The 17,879-nt window shown below is 44.2% G+C and overlaps 1 protein-coding gene across 1 annotated transcript in view; it reads right to left on the bottom strand.

The window, feature by feature from the left end:
- LOC110502224 (neural-cadherin-like) overlaps positions 1-17,879 on the bottom strand; it is a 113,148-nt gene that overhangs the window by 45,983 nt on the left and 49,286 nt on the right. Inside the window, exons 17-25 of the mRNA XM_036934304.1 lie at positions 15,548-15,831; positions 13,337-14,945; positions 12,445-12,538; positions 11,236-11,420; positions 9,687-9,913; positions 8,598-8,875; positions 1,527-1,741; positions 696-823; positions 355-482 (exon numbers count right to left, since the gene is read on the bottom strand). Of these exons, the coding sequence (XP_036790199.1) occupies positions 355-482; positions 696-823; positions 1,527-1,741; positions 8,598-8,875; positions 9,687-9,913; positions 11,236-11,420; positions 12,445-12,538; positions 13,337-14,945; positions 15,548-15,831 (3,148 nt within the window). The remainder of the gene's footprint in view (positions 1-354; positions 483-695; positions 824-1,526; positions 1,742-8,597; positions 8,876-9,686; positions 9,914-11,235; positions 11,421-12,444; positions 12,539-13,336; positions 14,946-15,547; positions 15,832-17,879) is intronic.

Raw genomic sequence — 17,879 nt, 5'->3', positions numbered from 1 at the left:
GGTGAAGCTGGTTGAGAGAATGATTCCATCAAGCTGGTGACTACACACTTGTTGGATGCATTTGCAGTTTATTTTGGTTTGTTTTACATTATGTTGCGCCCAATATAATTGTAAATATTGTAATGTGTCATTTTGAAATCACTTTTACTGTATATAAGAATATAATATGTTTCTGAACACTTCTACATGAATGTGGATGATACCGTGATCACAGATAATCATGGATGGATAGAGGTTATTCGTTTTTGTTATGCTTTTCAAAGGAATCATTGTGTCCATCCACAATGCCTTGGCTGGCTAGCAGGTGTGATTGGTGCGACGTCCCAAGGGGCGAGGTTCTGAGGAGGACATTACCTGTCCCTATTAGGTGTGACTCCTCTGACCTCACAGGAGGAGCGGTCCTCAGTCATGGCCCAGCTGTCCACACCCTCAGTTTCCATAACGATAGCACTGGAGCAGCGGTCCAGGGTGAAATGCACATCCTGAAAACAGGAGCAAAGTTAAGAACATGTGTCTGTGTTTCTGTGTCTGCGCATACTCTCTCTCTCTCATACTCTCTCTCTCTCTCACACACACACACACACACACACACACACACACACACACACACACACACACACACACACACACACACACACACACACACACACACACAAAATAATGTGTTGAATAGAGTCATCTAATAGTCCATTTACTTTACTGTTGCTTCTAACATCCAGTCGGTGCCAGCGTCTGTCAGACACAACCATGTTGCCCTGCAACTGCAGGACCAGGGTCCCAGACCCGTGGTTGATCTTCAGACTGGGTGTTCCACCAATCAGCTCTGAAGGGAAAAGAGAGGTCATCAATATCAGCATCATCAACATGCCATTCCACCTACAGACTTAAAGGGTCAAAGTTCAACAGTGGTGTAGGATGCTCTTCTTATACTCTTAGAGGGATGTTGTTCAGTGTCAAATAGTAAATTCATACAAATGTACATACATAACATGAAACTGTATATACAGTTCATTCCAAAGGTATGGACCATTATTTTGGTCTACAATGATGAAAAAGTCAATCAATAAACAAGGCTACATTGTTTTAGTTTGAGTGGCTTGACTCTGTATGGGCTGTATGACTAAGCAACCCAATAAATGCAAATCATGCTGAATATCTCCCACACATCCAGTTTGTTATTTAATTCATGCACCTTGGTTGGACTGGGAGGCAGCGACAGTATACATTTGCCATTGTGCAACAGAGGTGGTTTGTTAAACCATACTAGCCTGATGAATAACCTTGCTTGTATCCCCCCGAAAAAACAAGTAAGCTAGTGCCGATCGCTTAGCTCAGCGGGCTAACGTGTCATATTGAGGTACGCAGACGACCCAAGTTCATAATCCCAAGATGATGAGTAACCTTGCCTGAGACCTAAAATCCAGAGTTACAGTAGCTTCCAGTTAATGCCTAGGCTTTAGCTCAAAGGGCTTTTGTGATCTCCATGACCCGTGTTCAAATCCTGGGTGAGTAACACATTACCCTACCTATAGCCATGTAGTCTTCTGGGTCTCCAGGCTGCAGGGTGGCCAGGGGCCCGCTGTAGAGTAGCAGGCCGTCCTCAGCCTCTGTGATGAACTCCAGGGAAAGATGGCTATCAAAGCACGGCCTTATGGGAGGAAACCAGGCATAGCCGTTGCCAAGGAAACTTCGCCTCGTCTGCTGGCATTCAGGACCCTCATGCTGCGGTGGGCACTGGCACCTGTGGTGGCATGAAACAAAAGCAGCCCAGAGAACATTAACAGTGATTTTTTTCCCTATTGAAACATTATGATGGGGCTGTCTCTACTGTCATATATCTCTGTGTAAAGTGCTGTGGGATGTGACTATGTTTATAAATGACAACATACAGTAGACAGACAGGAGAATAGGACTAATAAAACACACCACATACAGTAGCTGCTAGTGCTTTAGGCATGAAACACATCAAGTACATATGAAAATACTGCATTTAATACATTAGATATCCTTATCACATTGTTCAGCCTGTGAGCCTCAACACAGGCTTTGTTGCTGAAAAATCCCTTACAACCGCTCAGCAGCACATCAGATCGTTTTGTTCGAACATTATTAATACTTTTCTAGGTACCCTACAGTATCACTGATTCTCAATATCTCCTTGTTTCCGACCCATTACTCTGCTGTGCAGATTCCCTGGCATGGTGAAGTGTATGTGTGTGTTAAGCTAGCAGTGGTCCATAGAAGAGCTCGAGTCTGTAATCAAGGCAAAGGAAGGGAAAGGAGAAGTAATCACCGATAAATCAGCTAGAGTGCTTCTTCATGTTATTCCTCCACTTCTTCATGGTATTCCTCCCAACTAACAATTAGACGTTCATACATTTTTTCTCAAACATCAAATTTCGAAGTTGTTGCAAAACTTTACATTTCGAAGTGTTTAATGTTTAGCTCCAAATGTTTAAGGTACATGCTGGCCAGACCAGTACCACGCATGTTGATTTTGTCCACTCAAACTAGACACGATCAGGACACGCAGGTTGAAATATCAAAACGAACTCTGAACCAACTATATTAATTTGGGGACAGGTCGAAAAGCATTAAACATTTATGGTAATTTAGCTAGCTAGCTAGCTATCGCTAGCTAATTTGTCTTGGGATATAAACATTGGGTTCTTATTTTACCTGAAATTAAGGTAAGGTCCTCTACTCCGACAATTAATCGACGGATAAAAGGGTGCACCAAATTCGTTTCTAGTAATCTCCCCTCCTTCAGGCTTCTTCTTCTACTATGGATTTTATATGGTGGTTGGCAACCAACTTTAAGGTGCATTACCACTACCAACTGGCCTGGAGTGTGGACCTAAGTTCCTCTTTAAATCACCAATGTGGGTATGTGCTCCTAAAAACCAATGTGGAGATGGCAAGTGGGTATATGCTCCTAAAAACCAATGAGGAGATGGGAGAGGCAGGACTTGCAGTGCTTCAAGCGTCACAAATAGAACCAAGTTCTATTTTAGCGCCTGGCTACACAAACACTCATTGACGCACACGAACAGTGTTGGGGCAATGATTGAATAACATGTACAGTACCAGTCAAAGGTTAGGACACACCTACTCATTCAAGTGTTTTTCTTTCTTTTTACTATTTACCACATTGTAGAATAATAGTGAAGACATCAAAACTATGAAACCAGCATGGCTACCACAGCATTCTGCAGCTATATGCCATCCCATCTGGTTTGTGCTTATTAGGACTATTATTTGTTTTTCAACAGGACAATGACCCAACACCTCCAGGCTGTGTAAAGGCTATTTAACCAAGAAGGAGAGTGATGGAGTGCATCAGATGACCTGGCCTCCACAATCACCCGACCTCAACCCAATTGAGATGATTTGGGATGAGTTGGACCGCCTGTCACACCCAGATCTGTTTCACCTGTCTTTGTACTTGCCTCCACACCCCTCCAGGTGTCGCCAATCTTCCTCATTATCCCCCGTGTATTTATACCTGTGTTTGTCTGTTGCCAGTTCTTGTCTTGTCAGGTCTTACCAGAGTGTTTTCCCGTCTCCCTGCTTTCTCAAGTTCTGTTTCCTCGTTTCACCGGTTCTGACCATTCTGCCTGTCCTGACCTTGAGCCTGCCTGCTGTTCTGTACCTTATTGACTCTGCCCTGGATTACAGACCTCTGCATTTGACCTGTCTTTTGCCAATAAACATCTGTGACTAGCTGTCTGCATCTGGGTCTTATCCTGAGTTCTGATACCGCCGAGTGAAGGAAAAGCAGCCAACAATAGCTCAGTATATGTGAGAACTCCTTCAAGACCGTTGGAAAAGCATTCCAGGTGAAGCTGGTTGAGAGAATGCCAAGAGTGTGCAAAGCTGTCATCAAGGCAAAGGGGGGCTACTTTGAATAATCTAAAATCTAAAATATATTTTGATTTGTTTAACAATTATTTGGTTACTACATGATTCCATATGTGTTATTTCATAGTTTTGATGTCTTTAGTATTATTCTACATGTAGAAAATAGTAAAAATAAAGAAAATTCCTTGAATGAGTAGGTATGTCCAAACTTTTGACTGGTATATATGTTATGGGATGTATAGACATTATGGACAGTATGCGATGGGATGTATAGACATTATGGACAGTATATGATGGGATGTATAGACATTATGTACAGTATGTGATGGGATGTATAGACATTATGGACAGTATGTGATGGGATGTATAGACATTATGGACAGTATATGATGGGATGTATAGACATTATGGACAGTATGTGATGGGATGTATAGACATTATGGACAGTATATGATGGGATGTATAGACATTATGTACAGTATGTGATGGGATGTATAGACATTATGGACAGTGTGTGATGGGATGTATAGACATTATGGACAGTATGTGGATAGACTATTTAGTGTATCTGTAGAATATATAAGATAGAATAGTGTATATATACAGCAATAGTTGAATAGGATGGCATTGACTAGAATACGGTATACAGTATGAAATGAATATAACAATATGTAAACATTATTAACATTATTAAAGACCAGTGTTCCATTATTAAAGTTACCAGTGATTCCAAGTCTATGTACACAGGGCAGCGGGGTGGTAGCGGGCTAGTGACAGTGACTAGGTTCAGAACAGGGTACTGGGTGGAGGCCGGCTAGTGATGGCTATTTAACAGTCTGATGGCCTTGAGATAGAAGCTGTTTTTCAGTCTCTGGATGGACGTCGAATACTGACTTGTATCACGGGTGAAATGGCTGATTCCTCCACTTCTTCATGCTATTCCTCCACTTCTTCATGTTATTCCTCCACTTCTTCATGCTCATCCTCCACTTCTTCATGCTCATCCTCCACTCCTTCATGTTATTCCTCCACTTCTTCATGCTCATCCTCCACTTCTTCCCGCTATTCCTCCACTTCTTCATGCTCATCCTCCACTTCTTCATGTTATTCCTCCACTTCTTCATGCTCATCCTCCACTTCTTCATGCTCATCCTCCACTTCTTCATGCTATTCCACCATTTCTTCATGCTCATCCTCCACTTCTTCATGCTCATCCTCCACTTCTTCATGCTCATCCTCCACTCCTTCATGTTATTCCTCCACTTCTTCATGCTCATCCTCCACTTCTTCCCGCTATTCCTCCACTTCTTCATGCTATTCCTCCACTTCTTCATGCTCATCCTCCACTTCTTCATGTTATTCCTCCACTTCTTCATGCTCATCCTCCACTTCTTCATGTTATTCCTCCACTTCTTCATGCTCATCCTCCACTTCTTCCCGCTATTCCTCCACTTCTTCATGCTATTCCTCCACTTCTTCATGCTCATCCTCCACTTCTTCATGTTATTCCTCCACTTCTTCATGCTCATCCTCCACTTCTTCATGTTATTCCTCCACTTCTTCATGCTCATCCTCCACTTCTTCATGCTCATCCTCCACTCCTTCATGTTATTCCTCCACTTCTTCATGCTCATCCTCCACTTCTTCCCGCTATTCCTCCACTTCTTCATGCTATTCCTCCACTTCTTCATGCTCATCCTCCACTTCTTCATGTTATTCTTCCACTTCTTCATGTTATTCCTCCACTTCTTCATGCTCATCCTCCACTCCTTCATGTTATTCCTCCACTTCTTCATGCTCATCCTCCACTTCTTCCCGCTATTCCTCCACTTCTTCATGCTCATCCTCCACTTCTTCATGTTATTCCTCCACTTCTTCATGCTATTCCTCCACTTCTTCACGCTATTCCTCCACTTCTTCATGTTATTCCTCCACTTCTTCATGTTATTCCTCCACTTCTTCATGCTCATCCTCCACTTCTTCATGCTATTCCTCCACTTCTTCACGCTATTCCTCCACTTCTTCATGTTATTCCTCCACTTCTTCATGTTATTCTTCCACTTCTTCATGCTCATCCTCCACTTCTTCCCGTTATTCCTCCACTTCTTCATGCTATTCCTCCACTTCTTCCCGCTATTCCTCCACTTCTTCATGTTATTCCTCCACTTCTTCCCGCTATTCCTCCACTTCTTCATGTTATTCTTCCACTTCTTCATGCTCATCCTCCACTTCTTCCCGTTATTCCTCCACTTCTTCATGTTATTCCTCCACTTCTTCCCGCTATTCCTCCACTTCTTCATGTTATTCTTCCACTTCTTCATGTTATTCTTCCACTTCTTCATGCTATTCCTCCACTTCATGTTATTCCTCCACTTCTTCATGTTATTCTTCCACTTCTTCATGCTCATCCTCCACTTCTTCCCGTTATTCCTCCACTTCTTCATGCTATTCCTCCACTTCTTCCCGCTATTCCTCCACTTCTTCATGTTATTCCTCCACTTCTTCCCGCTATTCCTCCACTTCTTCATGTTATTCTTCCACTTCTTCATGCTCATCCTCCACTTCTTCCCGTTATTCCTCCACTTCTTCCCGCTATTCCTCCACTTCTTCATGTTATTCCTCCACTTCTTCATGTTATTCTTCCACTTCTTCATGTTATTCCTCCACTTCTTCATGCTCATCCTCCACTTCTTCCCGCTATTCCTCCACTTCTTCATGCTCATCCTCCACTTCTTCATGCTATTCCTCCACTTCTTCATGTTATTCTTCCACTTCTTCATGTTATTCCTCCACTTCTTCATGCTCATCCTCCACTTCTTCATGCTCATCCTCCACTTCTTCATGCTCATCCTCCACTTCTTCCCGCTATTCCTCCACTTCTTCATGCTCATCCTCCACTTCTTCATGTTATTCCTCCACTTCTTCATGCTATTCCTCCACTTCTTCATGTTATTCCTCCACTTCTTCATGTTATTCCTCCACTTCTTCATGCTCATCCTCCACTTCTTCCCGCTATTCCTCCACTTCTTCATGCTCATCCTCCACTTCTTCATGCTCATCCTCCACTTCTTCATGCTATTCCTCCACTTCTTCATGTTATTCCTCCACTTCTTCATGCTCATCCTCCACTTCTTCCCGCTATTCCTCCACTTCTTCATGCTATTCCTCCACTTCTTCATGCTCATCCTCCACTTCTTCATGCTCATCCTCCACTTATTCCCGCTATTCCTCCACTTCTTCATGCTCATCCTCCACTTCTTCATGCTATTCTACCACTTCTTTATTGTATGCCTCCTCTAGTGAATCTGCATACCTACTAGCCGTAAACAGTAATCAAATAAATGCCTTGATATAAAGAGAAATACACACAGAGAAAAATATCACTTTGGATCCAAAACAGGACAGAATATTCTCAGACTCCTGGCGAAACGTGATGTGTGACTAACTGGGCTTGGTAGATAATGTCAGAGCCATCTATTTTCATGTGGTGTTGTATCTGAGTGGATGGCTCTGCTATGTACAGTTAGGGGCTGTTTTCTCTTTCTGTCAACATCTCCAACTCTGTTTATTCTGCAGAGGGCCAAGACATGTCAGGAATACTGATCCATACAGAGAGAGACAGGGGATGATTATGTGATGTATGTACACACACATACATACATGGAGAAAGCATGCACACGTTTGTGCCTGAACATACACACACGTACACACGTACACACACACATACATATACACACACATAACAGACCTTCCCAGGCATTTGCCATGTGACTCCAGAGAGCAATGCCAATCCAGACTCCAGAGCACAGGGCATGTTTCTTCCTCTGACTGACACGATCTGATAAGGCCAACGTCTCAGACTGGCTATTAAGCTCTCTCGACATGGGATTGGCCTAAAATTTGATTTTTCACACACATTCTGAATACACATTGGGTTATATAGCAGCATCTATATTCTGACAAGGGCTCTCTCACAAGACTGCAGACTGCAGCATGCTTTTGACTAGTGCCATAGGGCTCTATGTTCTAAGGTCTTAAGGCAGACGTCTGTTTGCCTTATTTAACTTTACATGCTCATGTAAATGGTATTAAGTGGGATTCTGAAAAGTTGTCAGCACTTGGGAGAGGGGTGTGTAGTGCTTGTTGTAATCTCACTGGCCCACATTTCTTAAATCCTACCAATTCTCATCATCAAATTAGCTCCATGCTATTTCCTCTGTGATACACCCACATGGGGCCTTGTACTTTTTTAAAATGGATTTCTGACTGCTTTATATGCTTAGCATTCAAGGCTCTAGTATATAATTATGAGGCAATTTATCATCAAACTATAGATTTTTTTACCCTGAATTTATTGTCATTCTTCTTCTCTAATTTATTCAGATTGGTGTTATTTCTGATTATGGTATAATTTTCTCCACATCACCATCTGTGTCTAGATTTCCTCCTGACTATTTCTATCGCCTTCTCTTAATTATCTCTCAATTGTCTCTGATGGAAGGATCTTTATCTTGTGTAATAAATTAATTACAATAAAGACAGGATACGATCGTGTTCGGTAGAATTAAAGTGGAAGAAAAAGGTCCGAAATAGAGTGAAAAAATGAGGAACTATCTGCGCGTGTCCAATAAGACACTCTTATGTGTGTTTTCTGCTGCGATGTGCCCTAGTGAACAAAACCCAGTTCACATAGTCCTCAGGTGATGGCATTGCTTTGGTCCCTGCTCTCTGCTCACCTGTACCCACTGAGGGTATCCATGCAGGTGCCTCCATTGAAGCAGGGGTTTGTGCGGTAGGAGGAACAAGCCTGATGGACCCGGTCCCTGGCAGAGCAGCCACACCGGGCAGAGGACATCATCGTCATAGACACCAGTGCTATGTTCCCGGCATCGACCAGGGTGGGTGTGTCACTGACGCTGAGCTGTGTGGAGCAGCCGCCACCCGGCCTGCAGTCTGTGTACACACACTCATCCACCTCTACCTGGGACACGTTCACCCGCAGCAGAGACTGCAGCTGAGGAAAGGGACAGAGAGAGGGATAGGGAGAGATAGGGATAGGGAGAGAGAGGGGAGGAGTACAGACAGACAGACAGACAGACAGACAGACAGACAGACAGACAGACAGACAGACAGACAGACAGACAGACAGACAGACAGACAGACAGACAGACAGACAGACAGACAGACAGACAGACAGACAGACAGACAGACAGACAGACAGACAGACAGACAGACAGACAGACAGACAGACAGACAGACAGACAGACAGACAGACAGACAGACAGACAGACAGACAGACAGACAGACAGACAGACAGACAGACAGACAGACAGACAGACAGACAGACAGACAGACAGACAGACAGACAGACAGACAGACAGACAGACAGACAGACAGACAGACAGACAGACAGACAGACAGACAGACAGACAGACAGACAGACAGACAGACAGATAGATAGATAGATAGATAGATAGATAGATAGATAGATAGATAGATAGATAGATAGATAGAAGAGGGTAAGGGAAGTAAGGGAGGACAGAGAGGGATGAGTCTGGCTGATACTCCTCACACATACAAATATTTACTTATAAAGAAACGAGTACATCTCCAAAATGGCAGATTTATTTTCAATAAATGAATGAGAAATGAGATAGACAACATTATTGAAAAGGATAGGGAGAGAGATTTATTGAAAAAGATATGAATGCACATTACACCTCTTAGCTGATAAAGAAACAATATCGACAACACCAAGCTCTGCACCTAGAGATGTATGAGCTAAGATCCCTATCTTCAAGATGGGAAAACATCGAGGCGTGTACCTTCTTTATATGCGCCGCCAGGTATCCGTGTAGTTTCTCTGGACGCAGGTAGCCATCGCTGTGCACAGAGAAGCGCACGTCCAGCGTCTTCGGTCTAACGTCTGTCAGGCTGAAGACGTTGATTGTGCCTGATCTGATGGACAGGTGTTCAGACAGGAAGCTCCTGAACATATCCTGTCGACTCCTCTCGTCCACCCGGGACTCAATAAACTCTCTGGCAGTGATGCCTGCAGAAGGGGGAAATACACACACATATGCACACACACACAGGCACACACACAAAGACAGAAACACACCTCAGGCATTAGAACCTCAAGAACATTCACTATTTACTGACAGGAGAAATTGATCAAAGTGAACTCAGTCTTGGTTCAATTAGCAAATAGAATTGATCTATACTGGCCTCACATTGATTCACTCACCCATGTAGTGAAACTATTTAACTTACCGTTCTTTAATTATTTCCACTGAGACCGATTCTTGGCTCCAGTATAAAACATTGACGGCCTCACTGTCAAATAGATTTAGAGGTCGAAGCATTAGCAATGCAATGCGTCTCTTCTAATAATATCGGAGAGGATTGAAGAAGTCCTCTTTAATCTCTACAAAGTGAAATTGATGCCCTGGCATGCCTAATAGCCTTGCAGTCTATTCATAAAATGGTTTTTCAAATGTCAAGGACTAACCTGGCAGTTTTGAAATTGACCTTTACATTTGGGATTTGCCCAGAGAGAGCCAAAAGACCAAGACATTAAACTTCATATGTTTGTGAAAATGGCACCTGAGGTGTGATACACACTGCTGCTTGAAGTGATAGCGACTATAGGTTATCCTAATTGATTTGCTTTAAAGTACATACCTTACAGCTTGTAAAGGTGAAAAGGTGAGCTCCCCCAATTCGACGTAAATCGCTTGGATCTTTTGTTAAAGATTAACATAAATCCAATCCATTGAATTTACTGACTCACAGCGTAGCCTCAGATTTAAAAGTACCAGTTCTAGATCCAGAGATACTCTCTATTTTAAGGTGTATACTGTAAGTCTACAGGGTTCTGTATGTTTTTTAATTCATTCACTTTAAAAAATAATTTACTCATTCTTCTTTCTTCTATTTTAATCCAGAGAGCAGCAGCTGATTGTATCATTGTCTATCTCTCCAACAACAGAACGAAGTAAAATAAAAAGCCTGACGTTTGGTGTGGGTGGAAAGATGAGCGATAGAGTGCAAGAGAAAGGAAAACAAATGGAAAAAGTTATTCATGTTGACAGGTTCAGACCCATCATCTCATATAGAGCATCCCTGCTGTGGAGTAACAGCAGCTGAAGAAGCATGACTCTAGTTGCTGAACGATGTGTTGACAGGGTTCTACATAGAACCCAAAAGGGTTCCACCTGGAACCAAAAAGGTTTTTTACTAGGAACCTTATTGGGACAACGAAGAACCCTTTTAGGTTCTAGACAGCACCTTTTTTTCTAAGAGTGTAATCACGAATCATGACATAAACTGTAGAATAGATAAGTACGATGTTGTCATGCTGCAGTAGCTTACCGGTCAGACGCAGGGAGGCTGACGAGTGGATGGCCATGTCTTCTAGCTCCCGGACGTGAACTGTGACCCCAGACACCACGTCTGGCCACACCCCGTCCGACACTCCCACTCTGAGATAGTAGCTCCCTGCTAGGGTGTTCTGTCTGATGGCCAGGTGGCCTGAACTCCTGTTTAGAGTGAAATACCTGTAGGGGAGGACATAAATGTGGTGGAAAAGACTGGGTAGTATTCATTAAGGGCATGCAATGGAAAATATTTTAAAATGCAACGGAAAATGGAAATAAATGTTTCTTATTGGACATGGACAAGCAATTTAAGTGTTTATTCCATGTTTTATTCCATTTTGTGCCTACCAAAGGAAATTAACGGAAATAACAACTGTTTTGTTTCTGCTGGGAGGTAAATGCTATTTTGTTTACATCTCCACCAAAGGAGCTCGGTAGTCATAGAAACAGGTCAGGATTGGCATATGAATAAAACAGGAATGTGTAAAATATGCAATTGGGATTTTCTTCTGTTCCCTGACTGTGTTAGATGCAAAATTGCAAACAATCTTGGTGTAAATATTCTTGATCCTTGTTCCCCAGCGAGTCCACCAGTTGATATGATACAAATGCATCCACTGATTGCTCTGATTACATTAACATTTGACATTTTTGTCATTTAGCAAATGCTCTTATCCAGAGCGACTTACAAGAGCAATTAGGGTTAAGTGCATGTTGAACAAGAGGCACTTGTTGGCCAAGTAGGAAATGTGGTAATATCCTCCATCCTTTCCATTTCTTTGACTGTTACTGTTCATTGTCTCTCCTGCTGCCTAGTCACTTTATCCCTATTTATATGTATATATCTATCTAAATGACCTCGTACCCCTGCACAACTCGGTACTGGTACCCCGTGTATATAGCCAAGTTATCGTTACTTATTGTGTATTTATTCCTGTGTTATTATCTTTCTATTATATTTATATTTTTCTCTCTGCATTGTTGAAGGGCTCGTAAGTAAGCATTTCACTGTTAGTCTCCACCTGTTCTTTACCAAGCATCTGACAAATCACATTTCATTTTATTTGACTCTGAGACTTTGAATGAAAGTAGCTGAAAGTCATATTTATAGGGATACATATTTGCATCTGTCATATGTTAACTGTTTAACTGATTAACTGTCCTGTTATGACTCACGCTGGTTACAGACAAACATAACACCTACCTCATTCCTCCTGCGTCTAAGGTGTAGGTCTTGTTGTCCCAATCATCTTGATCAGGGGCATAGACCTTGCCCAGCGAAGTAGTCTGCATCCTTCCTGTCCAGCGCACACAAAGACTTTGATTTTGTCTGAAAACAACGGTTTCCAAACCGAAAGTGATAGAGGCCCCAGGCCACTTATCTTCAGCCGTTTTCTTATCTGCTGTTCTGTGATTCTGCTGTTTCTGTTCTTCCTATTCTGTTCATGAGTGTGAAGTCCCACTGTCTGGGTTGAATAGGCTTCCAGTACTTGAGATGCGAGGAGCGCTGAGAGCTTAAGGAAGTCAGGGCTATCTCTCTATGGATTATGTTATTATCGAGCCCCAGTGCCAGCGTACTGCAGCTGGGTAAACAACCAGGGCCTGTATGAGTCAAGCTGCTGCAGTGTCTCATACAATTACTGAAAACTAAAAAATCCAGGTCTATGATCAGAACTTTAATGGGCCTAACAATCACCCCTGAGGAACACCACAGATCTTATAATGGTCAAGTTAACATCAGGGCCAGATACAATTAGCAGAGTGGAGAGAGTGTGTGGGGGTCGAATGTTCTTAAGCCCGATAGGAATGATTTGCAATCAAGAATCATGAAATGCTGCAACACAATGCTAATATTTGCCTAGGGTGTATCAATTACTAATTCAGACAATACATAATAGGTACACAGAAAGACAGAAAGAGCACCGCCATGCTTTGCTAACTTGGGGAAAGGCCTGGGTCCATATTCACAAAGAATCTTAGTGTCGCCTTTTAAATCATGAAGAATAAAAGGGGGACTTGATCCTAGATCAGCACACCTACTCTTAGAGGCTTCGTGAATATGACTGTCTAAAAGTTTATAGAAAGTTGGGACTCACCCCTCCGGCTGTGAAAGTAAATCTCCTTCTCTCCCTCCTGGTGGGCGTTGTCATTCTGGTCGCCCACGGTGATGGTGAGCGTGTTGGTGACCGTCATTGGCGGACGGCCGCTGTCCGTCATGACCACGGGCAGGAGGAACTCCCTCTGGCGCTCACGGTCGAAGCGGCGCAGCGCTGTGAGCGTTGCCGTGCCATTGCCATGGTCCTGCAGGTGGAAGTCGGGGGCGTAAAGACGGGGAAGGGCGAGGGAGAAGGGAGGCCCATTCTCTGGGGAGTCCCTGTCGATAACGTGGAGCAGCGTGGAGGTCTGGTTGAGCCACACCAGCTGTGGAGCAGGGCTGTTCTCCCAGAGGACAGGGGTATAGGCCACCTCCAGCTCTGGCCCATTGTCATTAACATCAAGCAGGCTCAGCTGGACCGTGGCGCTCCCCGTCAACGCCAGACTTCCGCGGTCTGTCGCCATGACAACCAGCTGGTACTCGGGCATTGTCTCTCTGTCCAGCGGGCGGGTCACGGTCACAATGCCGTCTCGGTCCACTATAAAATTACCGTACGGGTCTGACTCCGGGGAGATGCTGTAGACTATTTCCCCATTCAGGTCAGAGTCTGAGTCATTGGCCATCACCTGGGTGATGCTGGTTCCCACGGCAACATCCTCCACTAGAGGAGCGAGGGGGTAGAAGGTGGTGGTGAACTCAGGGATGTGGTCGTTCTCATCCAGCACCTGGATGATGCAGTGGATGAGGCTGGAGAAGTCAGAGTCCTCCACCTGGATTGTGAGGTTGAAGCGCTGCTCTCCGGGCCTCTCATAGTCCAGCCCCTTCCTCAGCTTCAGACTCCCAGACTGCTCTGCTCTGTGGCTCACCATGTAGAACCTCTCCCACTGGTCCCCCGCCACCACACTGAAACCCAGCAGGCCGTGAGGGCCAGAGTCTGGGTCCACAGCTTCCAGCTCCAGCACGGTTGAGTCTGGAGGGCTGCTCTCAGACACACGAGCCCCACACCACTCATCTTTGAACCGGGGGGTATGGTCGTTCAGGTCCATGATGATGATAGTGGCGGTAGCTGTACCCACCATGTCCCCTCCATCCCTGGCTTCGACCACCAGCTGGTGCCGCTCTGCCACCTCCCTGTCCAGCCCGCCGGTCACCACGGAGATGGTGCCCGTACTAGTGTCGATTGTAAATAGTTCCTCAGAATCTGCGTCACGGGCGTTCTTGATGATACGATAGGTGAGGATGGCGTTCTGACCCACTGCCGTGTCGTCAAGGTCTGCCGCCATCATCTCCATGACAAAAGTTCCTGGGGGTGAGTTCTCGGCTACGTTGCCGTGGCAGCCATCGGGTGCGCAGGTGAAAGCGGGCTCGTTGTCATTGATGTCCCACACGTTGATGATGACGTCAGTGAAGCCGGTGAGCCCCTCCCCTTTCTCGTCCGTGGCCAGGACCACGAAGCGCCACACAGCCCGCTCCTCGCGGTCCAGCGTCTTCTGGGCGTACATCTCCCCCGTGTTCTCATTAACCATAAACTGAGAGTCCGCCCCCTGACCATGGAGAGAGTAGCGGACGGCGTCCTGGTCTGCATCCTTGTCTGGGTCCGTGGCCGTCACCTGGTGAGACACCCAACTCATCAGCAATCAACATCTAAGAGTGTGTGTGTGTGTGTGTGTGTGTGTGTGTGTGTGTGTGTGTGTGTGTGTGTGTGTGTGTGTGTGTGTGTGTGTGTGTGTGTGCGTGCGTGCGTGCGTGCGTGCGTGTGTGCATGTGCGTGATTGCGTGCGTGTGTGTGTGCATGTGCGTGCGTGTGTGTGCATGCATCCGTGTGCCTGTGTTTCTAAGCAAGCATCCCATCAATCTATCTTTACATCCGTTGTTTATGTAATGAATAGCAGACTTGTCATGTACATGCATGACATACAGAAGCAAGTATTTGATATTTATGCTTGATAAAGATTATCCTGGTAGCTGACTGTTTGTGCATTCAAAATGAATCCCTGCCTTGTCCATGAACAAAACTATGTTTTGATTCAAGCAGAAACAGAAAGACACCCAGGCTAGAGACCGAAATAACTTGTAGAGTGACATGTAGTTATAGCTAGCATGTATACAGTTAGTATACAGAAGCATGCATTTGACATGGTTGATTGAGCCTCGGTACCTGACCGCTCAAACAGAAACAGACTGGCACCCAGGTTAGAGAAAGAACACACACCTGGAGCACAAAGACCGGTGAGCCATCTAGCTCCTCTGTCACTGAGCCATAGTACTCATTCATGGAGAAGACGGGCGCCTCATCATTCTTGTTGACCACGTTGACCACCACGGCGGCGTAGTCCTCCCACTTTCCGTCCGATGCCAGCACCAGCAGCTTGTACCTCTTCTGCTGCTCGTAGTCCAGAGGCTGGGCGACAAAGATGGTTCCCACCTCAGGCTCCATGTCAAACACCCCCCTTGTGTTGCCCGAAGTTATCTGGTAGCGCAACTTGGCATTGGCACCTGGGGAGGGACCAGGGAATTTAAGAGGGGATTCTGGGGTATGGAGTTTTAGATGCTGTACTTAGAATTTGGGCAAGTCTGAAATGAAGCCCTATTCCTTATTTAGTACAATACTTTTTTGCCCCATAGTCTCTGTTCAAAAGCAGTGCTTCATACAAGGAACATGGTGCTCTTTCATATGCAGTCTCAGTACATACAGTTGAAGTCAGAAGTTCACATACACTTGGAGTCATTAAAACTCCTTTTTCAACCACACCACAGATTTCTTGTTCACAAACTATAGTTTTGGTAAGTCGGTTAGGACATCTACTTTGTGCATGACACAAGTAATTTTCCCAACAATTGTTTACAGACAGAATATTTCACTTATAATTCATTGTATCACAATTCCAGTGGGTCAGAAGTTTACATACACTAAGTTGACTGTGCCTTTAAACAGCTTGGAAAATTCCAGAAAATTATGTCATGGCTTTAGAAGCTTCTGATAGGCTAACTGACATCATTTGAGTCAATTGGAGGTGTACCTGAGGATGAATTTCAAGGCCTACCTTCCAACTCAGTGCCTCTTTGCTTGACATCATGGGAAAATCAAAATAAATCAGCCAAGACCTTAGAAAAAAAATTGTAGACCTCCACAAGTCTGGTTCATCCTTGGGAGCAATTTCCAAACGCCTGAAAGTACCATGTTCATCTGACAAACAATAGTAAGCAAGTATAAACACCATGGGTGTCATACCGTTCTGTCTCCTAGAGATGAATGTACTTTGGTGCAAAAAGTGCAAATCAATCCCAGATCAACAGCAAAGGACCCTGTGAAGATGTTGGAGGAAACAGGTACAAAAGTATCAATATCCCAAGTAAAACGAGTCCTATATCGACATAACCTGAAAGGCCGCTCAGCAAGAAAGAAGCCACTGCTCCAAAACCGCCATAAAAACAGCCAGACTACGGTCGGCAACTGCACATGGGGACAAAGATCATACCTTTTGGAGAAATGTATTCTGGTCTGATGAAACAAAAATATAACTGTTTGGCCATAATATCCATCGTTATGTTTGGAGGAAAAAGGGGGAGGTTTGCAAGCCGAAGAAAACCATCCCAACCGTTATGTTGTGGGGGTGCTTTGCTGCAAGAGGGACTGGTGCACTTCACAAAATAGATGGAATCATGATGACGGAAATATATGTGGATATATTGAAGCAACATCTCAAGACATCAGTCGGGAAGTTAAAGCTTGGTCGCAAATGGGTCTTCCAAATGGACAATGACCCCAAGCATACTTCCAAAGTTGTGACATAAAGGCTTAAGGACAACAAAGTCAAGGTATTGGAGTGGCCATCACAAAGCCCTGACCTCAATCCTATAGAACATTTGTGGGCAGAACTGAAAAAGTGTGTGAGAGCAAGAAGGCCTATCAACCTGACTCAGTTCCACCAGCTCTGTCAGGAGGAATGGGCCAAAATTCACCCAACTTATTGTGGGAAGCTTATGAAACGTTTGACCCAAGTTAAACAATTTAAAAGCAATGCTTCCAAATACTAATTGAGTGTATGTAAACTTCTGACCCACTGGGAATGTGATGAAAGAAATAAAAGCTGAAATAAATTAACATCTATGAACATTTGAACATCTAGGCCATGTTCTGTTATAATCTCCACCCGGCAAAGACAAAAGAGGACTGGCCACCCCTCATAGCCTGGTTCCTCTCTAGGTTTCTTCCTAGGTTCTGGCCTTTCTAGGGAGTTTTTCCTAGCCACTGTGCTTCTACACCTGAATTGCTTGCTGTTTGAGGTTTTAGGCTGTGTTTCTGTACAGCACTTTGAGATATCAGCTAAGAAGGGCTTTATAAATAAATTTGATTTGATATAAAGTTCCTTGGCGTCCACATCACCACCATTCTACCTTTCTACCTACCTAAATCATTCTCTCTACTATTATTCTGGCATTTCACATTCTTAAAATAAAGTGATGATCTTAACTGACTTAAGAAAGGGAATTTTTACTAGGATTAAATGTCAGGAATTGTGAAAAACTGAGTATAAATGTAT

The sequence above is a fragment of the Oncorhynchus mykiss genome, chromosome 2, assembly GCF_013265735.2.
Source record: "Oncorhynchus mykiss isolate Arlee chromosome 2, USDA_OmykA_1.1, whole genome shotgun sequence".
NCBI lineage: Eukaryota > Metazoa > Chordata > Actinopteri > Salmoniformes > Salmonidae > Oncorhynchus > Oncorhynchus mykiss.
This window is presented reverse-complemented; position numbering and strand designations above follow the sequence as displayed.